The 11,742-nt window shown below is 37.9% G+C and overlaps 1 protein-coding gene across 1 annotated transcript; it reads left to right on the top strand.

Moving 5' to 3' along the window:
• MMP7 (matrix metallopeptidase 7) lies at window positions 494-10,984 on the top strand. The gene is given in 6 exon segments (NM_001348795.1): window positions 494-766; window positions 4,022-4,248; window positions 4,335-4,483; window positions 5,806-5,934; window positions 7,767-7,928; window positions 10,674-10,984. Coding segments are annotated over 6 exon segments (804 nt in total). The 5' UTR covers window positions 494-658; the 3' UTR covers window positions 10,703-10,984.

Raw genomic sequence — 11,742 nt, 5'->3', positions numbered from 1 at the left:
AACTATTGCCTTTGGAATGGATCAGCAATGAGATCCAGCTGTATAGCACTGGGAACTATGTCTAGTCACTTATGACGGAGCATGATGGAGGATAATGTGAGAAAAAGAATGTATGTACATATGTGTGACTGGGTCACCTTGCTGTGCAGCAGAAAATTGACAGAACACTATAAACCAGCTATAATGGAAAAAACAAAAATCATTTAAAATAAAAAAAATTTTAATTATCTGATTATTTGTATGTTTTATGTACTTTTCTATGCATTTCAAATTTTTTAAAAACATTAATATATAACATGTCCTGACTAATGCTCCCTACAATTTTAAAATTGAGAAGACATGTCTACGCAGCAATTTGATTCTGGCAAATAAAATGTGTTTTCTCATGGGTTAAATTTATACAGCAGACAGGTAGGAAAAAATCCTTTGAAAGACAAATACATTGCATGCTTCCTGCCAATAAGGACATAATACTTCCTCGTTGTCATTAACGAAAAATAACACACACCTTCAAAGTCCTAAGAAGAAAAAAAAAGCATTCCAATGAGTCACTTATTTCCACAGTCAAGGCTGAGAAGCTATATAAATTTCTCCAGCCTCTGGCAAAAAACACCAAACCAACCTAAAGTCCAAGAACAACCATCTGTGGACAGCAGCTATGCAACTGGCTGTACTGTGTGCTGTGTGTCTGCTGCCTGGCAGCCTAGCCCTGCCGCTTCCCCGGGAGGCAGGAGGCATGAGTGAGCAGCAGTGGGAACAGGCTCAGGTATGTCACCGGCCCACTTACCTGGGGCTCCAAAGGCTCACCATCCATTAGGAAGTGTGCTTTTCAACTTTGATAATTTTTCTGATTATGAAGGCAATATATGTTTTAATCAAGTAACTATTAAGAGCAAGCTTTGGAGCCTGCCCAAACTAGACTCAAGTTCCAATTCCTCCACTCAACTGTGTAGATGAACATAGGAATGTTATTAAATTTCTTTGATCTTCAGTTTTCCTCACTGGGAAGTTGAAGAATATAATGATATCAATAAATGGGGGGTGTTGTGAAGCACTTAACAGAGTCCCTGAAATGTACTCAATAGATTGACATTGTTATTTGTACTATTATTTATTGTAACTTGAGATTTTTTTCATAAAGAGAAAAATATTGTCTCTGAAAATGAGAACTACTTGTGATAAAGAATCTTGAAATTAGAAAATATGAGTAGAGGAGTTCCTGTCATGGCTCAGCAGTACCATGAGGATGCGGGTTCGATCCCTGGCCTCACTCAGTAGGCTAAGGATCCAAGTTGACATGAGCTGTGGTGTAAGTCACAGACGTGGCTTGTGTCTGGCATTGCTGTGGCTGTGGTGTAGGCTGGCAACTACAGCTCCCATTTGACCCCCAGCCTGGGAATTTACATATGCCACAGGTGCAGCCATAAAAAGACAAAAAAAAAAAAATGAAAATAGAAATTACACCTCTCTCATTTACAAGTCAATAATGATGGGCTAGGCATGAATTTCTGATTTTGTTTTCTCATATGTCCAATGGAAATAATAATAGCTGTGTTTTATACCTCACGGGATTATTCTAGTAAATAAATGAAGTGGTAACAGTACCAACTATTATGCATGTGACAATTACAGATTATGAAGTATGTCCTATAAATTGTTTCATTGTATCCTTAGCCTTTTCCTGGGAAAAAGAAAAACAAAAACATATTAAGTTGACTTACATACTTGCTAAAGGTAAAGATAGGAGTTAAGAACACGTTCTGGTTCAAAAATCATGTTCTTTTCAATGTACTATTTCATAAGCAGCCTAATAAGTGTAAGAAATTAATACTTGGTAAAATAATGGGATGTCTACACCTAAATATTTATAATTAAGCTTTTAAACATAAACGTCAAATTTTATTTCACACTATCTTTGACTTTTTTATTTATTTTTATTTATTTTGTCTATAAAAGACAAAGCATAAAGCTTTTAGGGCCACACCCAAGGCATACAGAGGTTCCCAGGCTAGGGGTCGAATCGGAGCTACAGCCGCTGGCCTATGCCACAGCCACAGCAACGTGGGATCCGAGCTGCGTCTGTGACCTATACCACAGCTCATGCCAATGCCGGATCCTCAACCCACTGAGCAAAGCCAGGGATCGAACCCACAACCTTATGGTTCCTAGTCAGATTCATTAACCACTGGGCCACAAGGGGAACTCCTATCTGACTTTTTTTAAATCTCTGCAATGTATTAGGTTGAACCATAGGAAATGACTGATATTTGACTGTTTTTCAATCTCCAAAACAGCAATTTCATATGGTTTCACTTAACACACTCTCCAGAAGGAGTGAGCTTGCTTGCAAGAGATTTGAGTCCCATTACTTAGTATGCAGGTTGCAAATAAACCAGAGTGAGGTTGTCTGGGTTTAAAGGGAGGCAGGAAAATTCATCTCAAGGATACAGAGCAATTTCTTCCAAAGGAAAGGAGAAATCTTCCTTCCAAAGGCTTTATAAAACCTACAGCTCTGGATGGGATAAAATGAGCTGTTTGTTTTTAAATAAGGATTAACTCCTAATTGCCACAGATAAACAATGAATTCCATTGACTGAATAAATCACAGTCATTGGTAACAGGAAGAGAGAGCACAATATTGCTAAAATTACTTACATAAAGTACATACTCCCAAGAGGTTCTTGGGTAAATAGCCATTACCATACACTCCCAATTAGATTGCAAATGAGTGCTCCAGTGTTTAAACCATTTTTACAATGCTATCACACATTATATAATCCTATACCATTTTCTGATGAAATGGGCTTTGGAATCAGAACACAAGTTTAAATATCAGCTCCTTCAGTTACTCATGGGGTGACTCTTGTAAGTTATTTCACTTCTCTGAGCCATGATTCTTAAGATATAAAATAGGAAATTGCTGTACTCTACTTCATGGAGTGATTATGAGGTTTAAATGAGGTAAGTATGTAAAATCTCCTAGTATAATCCCTGCCACTAGAAAGTGCTGAATTAAAGTTCTCTGGGGGCTGCTGCTATTGTTATTTCATTCATTTTCTATTTCCAAACCTAGGCTTTGGACTGACATCCTTCTAACCATTCACTAGGGTCCTTTAAGAAACTCTCAGGAGTTCCCACTGTGGTACAGCCGTTAAGGATCCAGCTCGGGTCGCTGCTGAGGTCTACGTTCAATCCCCTACCTGCCACAGTGGATTAAGGATCTGGCATTGCCGCTGCAATGGCATAGAAGGAAGCTGCAGCTCAGATTCCACCCCTTGCCCAGAAACTCCATATGCCATGGATGCAGCCCCACAAGAAAGAAATATGCAGGGACCCAATTGTGCATAGAATACACCTGAGACCAGCTTTACCCTGCAGCCTCTTGAAGTGGGCTTTACTAGAATTTAACCAGGGAAAGCATAGGACTGGCAGTCAAGAAACTCAGGACTATTTCTGCTACTAACTTAATACATGACCCTGGGCAAATCATTTAGTTACTCTGAGTTTGGATTTCTTCACCTGGAGTATACATACATTAAACTAAATAATGTCATAATACTCAAAATCTTAAAACCTTAAACCTCAGCTGGAACTAGATCTGCAGAGAATCTTAGAAGGGGTAAGGTGACCTCAGATCTTCCCCATAGGGTCTCTGATGCCAGGGGAAGGTCTCAGTGGTGCCCCTTGAGGACACACTGGGAAATCCTCCTGATGGGCTATTACAAAACAAGTCTACGTGTTACAAAAGTATACAGTGGGTTTCTCCTCAAAACATTTAATGGGATCAAAGAGAAACGGAGGGACTCTTCTTTTGCTCATGAAATGGAATGTCAATGCTTCATCATTAATATTAAATTTTGCTTCTCATTAAGCACACTTGTTTTACTTGATGACTATGTAACTATTCTGTCTTCAAACCACTGTTTGAGTTCACAGGAATCAGAGGCAAAGATGTGCAGACTTCTGAGATAAAAGAAGATAATAAACAAGAATTACAGACCAATTACTCTCTTTCCAATAGGGCTATCTCAAGAAATTTTATCCATCCAACTCAAAAACAAAGGATGCTAATAGTTTGGAAGCCAAACTCAAGCAGATGCAAAAATTTTTTCGCCTGCCTATAACTGGAATGCTAAACTCCCACATTATAAAAATAATGCAGAAGCCCAGATGTGGAGTACCAGATGTTGCAGAATATTCACTATTCCCAAGCCAGCCAAAATGGACTTCCAAAATAGTCACCTACAGGTTAGTTTTGCTTTGGCTCATTTAGGCAAAAAACAATAAAGCCTATTTCCTAAAAAGTCAAACATTGTTTTCTTGTTTGCTACCAGGATTGTGTCATATACTCGAGACCTACCACATGTCACAGTGAATCAATTAGTGACAAAGGCCTTAAAAATGTGGAGCAATGAAATCCCATTGAGCTTTAAGAAAGTTAGCTGGGGAATTGCTGATATCATAATTGGCTTTGCAAGAGGAGGTAAGGAAGATTCATGCAGGCTGCAATTTTGCTTATTGTTTGTATCAGTGAGCTTCTGTTTTTCAGAATTTAAAATCTTTAATGAGGGAGAGAGAGATCCCATTAAAGATTAATGAGACATAAAGACATATCAATGTTATTACACTTTTTTCTAGTTCATTAATTCAGAGCCACTTTTTACAGCAGACAATGGCAAACTATGCCCCCTGAGCCAAATCTGTAAATAGATATTTATTAGAACACAGCCATGGTCCTTCATTTACCTATTGTCTATGAGTACTTTGGGGCTACAATGGTCAAATTTAGTGATTGCCATAGAGACCATCAAGCCCATAAGTCTGGTCCTTTACAGAAAAAGTTTGTCAGCCTGTTCTGTAGCATGAATCATGATATATACATATTATGTGTATTTATGGGACAGTTTAAAATATATCTAAATAACACCAACATTAAACCAGAAGAGGAAGGTGTTACAACTTCCAAAGGCTTTACGTGGTCTCCAAGAGGCCAAACAGCCCTTGTAGCCTATTACCAGCACCCTTCATACAGTTAGAAAGTAAAAAATAGAGCACTTTTGTATTAAAGGGCTTAAGAAGATATAAACCATCCACATGAATGGCTATTAATTGCTGGTATTTCGTGGTGCAAATTCAGAGAAAAATTGTTGCTCTTTTGCATCCTCTCTAATATTAAACTGCCTGCATGCTCTCGGTTCGGCTGAAATTTGAACTTCAACCACAATACTGACAAGACTAAAGAAAATGTTACAGAAAGCACTGATCATGGTGCTCCATATTTTTCAAAAACTGGATAAAATGGATATGGCTTGACACCAATTTCAAAGTAAATATCTCTGCAACACAAATAAAAGCACAATCAAAATCCATTTTAAGACACCCTGAGCACAGTCCTCCAAGAGTCCGTCTACTATACCCACAAAGAATAACCTAGGTTTTTAAGAAAACTTATACTAAACGGAATGCAAGTACCTGTTGAATCCAGTACTCAAACTTACTCTCCACCCTGCCACCATCTGACAAAAAAAAAAAAAAAAGATTAAATTTAATACTCAGGTGCCACCGTAAATTAGATGGAAATGTATTTGAAGTCTCATATCAGTAAGCTTTCAACATATGGTGATTATCAAAGATGAGCAGTGGTTTTGCGCAAGAAAAAGTTCCTGGGACAAATAACCAAATTACTCTGTGAATGCAGCTGGCGGCTTGGGTGCTCTTTCTAGCTTCAATAATCATACAAACTAAATGATAAAATGACTGGAGATAAATTCAGTCACTAAAAGCAATCACCATTTTTTCTTTCAGCTCACGGGGACGCCTACCCATTTGATGGGCCGGGAAACACACTGGCTCATGCCTTTGCACCTGGACCAGGCCTGGGAGGAGATGCTCACTTTGATGAGGATGAACACTGGTCTGATGGTGGCAGCATAGGTACAGCATCCCATATTCTTCCCACTATGCAGCCTTTTTCAAATCCTGAACTTCTCATATCTTAACTATCTATAATTTGATCATTGTTTTAATTAATAATAGTTGTTGAGCCCTTGCTAGCTGCCAACCTCTGTACTATGTACTTTAAATGCATTATTTAATGTAACATGCTAATGATGGTACATATATAAAAAAAGATAGATGCTCAGGCTATGGAGTCAAGCAATGCTGGGTTCAATTTGCTGAGTCATTTAACTTCTCTGAGCCCCTTCTCTATGAAATGGGACTATGAGTAATTCCCACCTTACAAGATTGTTGTTTGAATTAAATGAGATAATGCTTGTGCACTGCTTAGTGCTATGCTTGGACTATATTAATTATTCAATAAATTATAGCTCTTTTTAGATATGTCCAAAATAATTTTTTAATTGGAGGAGAATTCTTATATTATTCACTATTGTTCAGAAAGAACCCACCATAATCCAGGTCATTGTATTCATTATTTTACAAAGTAGAAAATTATAGATATAACAGAAAACTAATAAAGAGGAGCTCTAGCAAAAATAATCTTAAAACTGGAGACAGTTAACTGGCCCTGAAAATTAAATTAGTACTTGTGTTTGGCAATAGGAATTCACCACTATGGTCATGCCTTGCCATGAAAATCTAACCTAAGTAAAATTATGACACTGCTTCTATTTCACTTCTTAGATATCTTTTTCCTTCTTCTTCTTCCAACTGAAGGCAGGCTAACAGTAGCTTCCTTCAATCTAATGCACCACAACTATAACTCTAGCCACTCAAACTCACAGGCTCACATGTTCCCCCTTATTTGCAAAGCCTTTCTATGAGTCTGAGGGAGAGAGACGCATATATGTAATACACTTTAACAAATCAAAAGCAAAACAGCATCGCCTGGAGATCCTGCCTCATAGTCAAGCTTTCTCAAAGCCAACTTTCTCTATCCTGCCATTCTAAGTTGCTGTCATTTATTGAATAACCATTATTTTCCAGATATTGGGCAACTCTGATTATTATAACAAATTTACAATGTAGGAATCGTTATCTCTATTTAACAGATGAGGAACTGAGACTCAGAAATATCCATTAATTTGTCCAGAGTTGTCCAGCTAGTAAGTAGCAGAGGTGGGTTTCAAAACCAAATCTTTGCACTTCTAAAGCCTTTGCTTTCCACTACTGAATACTTCTCTCTGAGTGGTTATATAAGAAGCAAATAGGCAGAAAAACATACATTAAAAAAAAAAACAGAAGTGGTAATGAAATTAAAGCATTACTATTCTGATTTTCCTTCTAACCTCCCTTCCTTGTTAAGGCCTGGAAACAAATAAGTAAATTATTGAGGATTTAAAGAGTTAGTTAGGAGTTCCCTTGTGGCACAGCAGGTTAAAGATCAGCATTGTTAGTGCTGTGGCACAGGTTCGATCCCTGGCCTGGGAACTTCCACATGCTGTAGATGCAGCCAAAAAAAGAAAATAGAAGAAAGAAAGAAATTAACTCACTTTGGGAGCTCTCTTGCAGCACAGCAAGTAAGGACTCGGCATTGTCACTGCAGCATCTTGGGTCATTGCTGTGGCATGGGTTCAATTTCTGGCCCAAGAACTTCCACATACCACAGGTGCAGCCAAAAAAAAAAAATTATTAACCTGTATATCAGAAATTGACAAAACATTGTAAATAAACTATATTTTACTTAAAATACATTTTAAAAAGAGGTATAGTTATTTTTTCTTATACATTTTATTTTATTATATATTAATTATATATTTTATGTATATATGTTTACAGTTACTGTATGTCTCTCTTCATTGCAGGCATTAACTTCCTATATGCTGCAACTCATGAACTTGGCCATTCTTTAGGTCTGGCTCATTCGTCTGATCCTAATGCTGTGATGTATCCAACCTACGGAGAACTATATTCCAAGGATTTCAAACTTTCACAGGATGATATCAATGGAATTCAGAAATTATACGGTAATATTTATGATTTCAAATAAGAGGGATTTTACATTGTCTCCTTAGGCTAAGCTTGAATGAGAAAGGTAGAGAAATAGGTATTTGCTTGGAAAAACACACTGGAACTTTTATATCTAACACCTAATGGAGTTTCCAGGTAGCGCGGCAAGTTAAGGATCCAGCATTGTCTCTGTTATGGCTTGGGTTCTATCTCTGGCCTGGGAACTTTTGACCTGGGTGTAGCCAGAAAAAAAATAATTTATTGAGGAGGGAAATTTGAGACCTTAGATACTTGAAATTCAACCAGGCTATCTTATTCTACAGGGATTTTGATTTTAAGTTTTTAGTAATATACTATCATGTGGTGAAATCTTGAAAATGACACTATCAAGGATTTTTTGCATTTTGTTTTTCAAGCCAGTACCCATTCTTTTTTTTTTTTTTTTTTTTTTTTTTGTCTTTTGTCTTTTTGTTGTTGTTGCTGTTGTTGTTGTTGTTGTTGCTATCTCTTGGGCCACTTCCGCGGCATATGGAGGTTCCCAGGCTAGGGGTTGAATCGGAGCTGTAGCCACCGGCCTAGGCCAGAGCCACAGCAACGCGGGATCCGAGCCGCGTCTGCAACCTACACCACAGTTCACGGCAACGCCGGATCGTTAACCCACTGAGCAAGGGCAGGGACCGAACCCGAAACCTCATGGTTCCTAGTCGGATTCGCTAACCACTGCGCCACAACGGGAACTCCTGGTACCCATTCTTATTTCTTGTTCAGTTCAAATACTTTCGGGGAGTCTCCCCCAAGGGATGGACTGAGGAACATAACACCTTCTGCCTCAGCTTCCTGCTCCTAAGGATTTGGCCCTAGGTGATTAAACGTGACCCAGCTTTTCCCACCTGCATATATGCATAGCAAAATGTGTTAACCATAGACAGTGACTTTTTATAATCGCTGGTCATGACGCTTATGAATATCTCCACTTTTTTGTTTTAATCAAGTTCCAAATCTAATTTAAAAGATAAGCTGATTTATGTTTGCTTGATTAAGTCAGTCAGAAAGAGTAATATGAGAAAGGAATCAAAAGATAAGGATAAAAATCCATGTCTCTAGATAAAGATGAGAATAGTAAGATTCAAAGAGGCTAAAAGAATCTTTTAAGGTCAAGAGGCTGCTGAGTGCTTGAACAATGATTCCAAGCCAGGGTTGCATGACTTTATACTCTTTCTACTACACATCTCAGGGTATCACTACTTAGTAAGTTTCTTTCTCACTGCTCAATAAGCAACATGGAAAAGACAATACATACAGAATGATATCTTTAAGTATGAAGATATAATTAAACCTTTCAGTAAAATATCAGGATGTTAAGAATGCACTGCAAAAAGATTATCTAAGAGTCTTGGAATGGTCAGAAAAGCAATGAAAGTATTTCCAAAGAATAAATATTGTTATGTCCTCAGGGGAAAATTACCCCTGCAGGATAAAGGATTTAAAGCTTATCAGTTGAGCCTAGAAATTACTGTCAATCAGCATTTCCCAAATTGTGTTCCCAGAATACTAGTCCAAAAAGACAATTTCCCAAAAAAAGGATGCTATGGAAAAACAAGTTCAAAAACTACTACCTACTGTATTTCAGGTGCTTAGGATGTTAAAGAGGGCCTAATAAACTCTCATTTAACTCAGCACTTTCTAAATGTCCCATCCTTTCTGTAAGACACCCAATAAGTCCTCTCAGAATAGCATTTCAAAGAACATATTTTAGAAAATACCATGTAACTGTACCTGATTCAAGGAGCCACTGCTGTCAAAAAAAAGTCCATGAAACACTGACAATTTGTTGGTAAAGCTATCACCAAGAAAATAGAAAATAGTACCTCCTCTTATAAAAAGCCACACAACTCATGGAATACTCTATGGCATGTATAACTATCTTCAAATTTTAAGAAAATTAGAAAGGAACTAAAAAACATTCTGAGGCAGACTGATTAGATTTAACATAATAAAAATGGATTGGCCATTAAATCCTTAAGTAGGAGACAATGAGGTGCCTCCAGGCAAAGTTGGAAAGAGGTAGCTCTGGACAAATGAAAATGAGATTTAATTACATAGGTTTTAAATATAGGGAGTTCATTAATCCAAGAAGTGGTATGAATAGAAAATGTAATTTCAAAAGAATGTGATTAGGAGTTCTCTTGTGGCACAGCCGGTAAAGGATTCAGCACTGTCACTGCAGCAACTTGAGTCACTGCTATGGCGCAGGTTCAATCGCTGGCCCAGGAAATTCCACTTGTCCCAGGCACAGCTGGAAAAAAAAAAGAATGTGTTTAAACTTACAGATGTAAAATTCCCAATGTTCTTTTCAGGATAAAATAATAGCTAAAACCCATCAAGCATTTACAGTGTACCAAGATTTATGTGCATTAACTCATTTAATCCAACAATCAGAGTTGCTACTGGCCTCATTTGACAGATTGGAGATCTAATATGAAGAGAGGCTAAGTAGTAACTTACCCAAGAACACATAGCTGGTAAAATGACGAAGAAAGGATACAAAGGTGTCTGACTCCCCAGGGCCTAAATGCTACACGGTACTGCCTTTTTAGCCTTTGGAGGTTGATCTTCAGAATCTTTGTCTCAGGCACAGAAAACTAGGCTGGGTGAATGATAGGCTGTACATACTGTGACATTTCTTGTGTGCTTATAGTCTTAGGAGGGTTTTTTTTATGTTTTATACATGGTCAGAATATTCTTATTTTGTCTTTTAACAGGAAAGAGAAGTAACCCAGAAAAGAATTAGAAACTTCAGGGAGAACACACATTCATTCACTGGATTCTACATAACACAACTGTTTCCTGACCAGAATTAATGAACATTGTTGCTACACTTCACTAGGCACTCACTGCCTCCATCCTTGTTTCATGGTTGGTTTTTATATGTCTCTCTCCCGCTCTGGGGATAGGATCTTCAATGACATGACTGTGTCTTACTCATCTTGACTCTCCTCAGGCAACGTGCACTTGGTGGATGTCAATAAATGTTATATACACATATAAATAAAATTTTTATTCCATGGTAAAATGACTCCATTTGGGAATACTATTTCTGGAGCAAGAGAAGACATGCTATACATTGATATCAAAGACTAAGACCAAAAAAAATAATTAAATAAACCCACCACATTATTTTGGGAATTTAGCTGCACCTCGCCCTATCATCAGGAGGAGAAATTGTAGTTTAGCATAGTATAATAATAATACAATATAACATAGCTCAAGATAGGATAGCCCAAAGGTACAATAAGTTCCTCTCTTCCTTTTAGTCCAAGCTCTCACTCTGAGTATTTTGGGAAGTCCAATACGTCCCACAAAATGTGTGTGAATTCCCAAGTATTTATACTCTCACAGTTCCTATCCCTGCCTGAGTTCACTGTGTCTCTCTGCTACAGCCACTCTGTGTTCCCCTTCCCTGCCCCATAACAACCCAGATATCCATCTCACCCTCTTGTCTTTGTTTCTCCAAACTAGTCCTACAAGGCTTCTATGAACCAGTTGACATTGCCGAAGATTTGCATCAACAGTGAGATTTTACATTGCACAGGGACAGAGAAATTAAACAAAACTAAAATTTGGATATTACCCTTATCCTTTAAATCTTTTATATATCCCAGCATCAGGAATTTCCCACTGGCCACTTACCTCTGCAGACTCCAATGTCCCGAATCCTCAATATCTGAACCGCCTCCCTTCTGACTTCCCTCAGAAATTCATTTTTCTGAGGTGCGAGTAGCTCTCCTTTCCATGCACAGAGACTCGCCACTGTGCTTCCGTGGGAGAAAT

Source organism: Sus scrofa, chromosome 9 (assembly GCF_000003025.6).
Source record: "Sus scrofa isolate TJ Tabasco breed Duroc chromosome 9, Sscrofa11.1, whole genome shotgun sequence".
Taxonomy (NCBI): domain Eukaryota; kingdom Metazoa; phylum Chordata; class Mammalia; order Artiodactyla; family Suidae; genus Sus; species Sus scrofa.
This window is presented reverse-complemented; position numbering and strand designations above follow the sequence as displayed.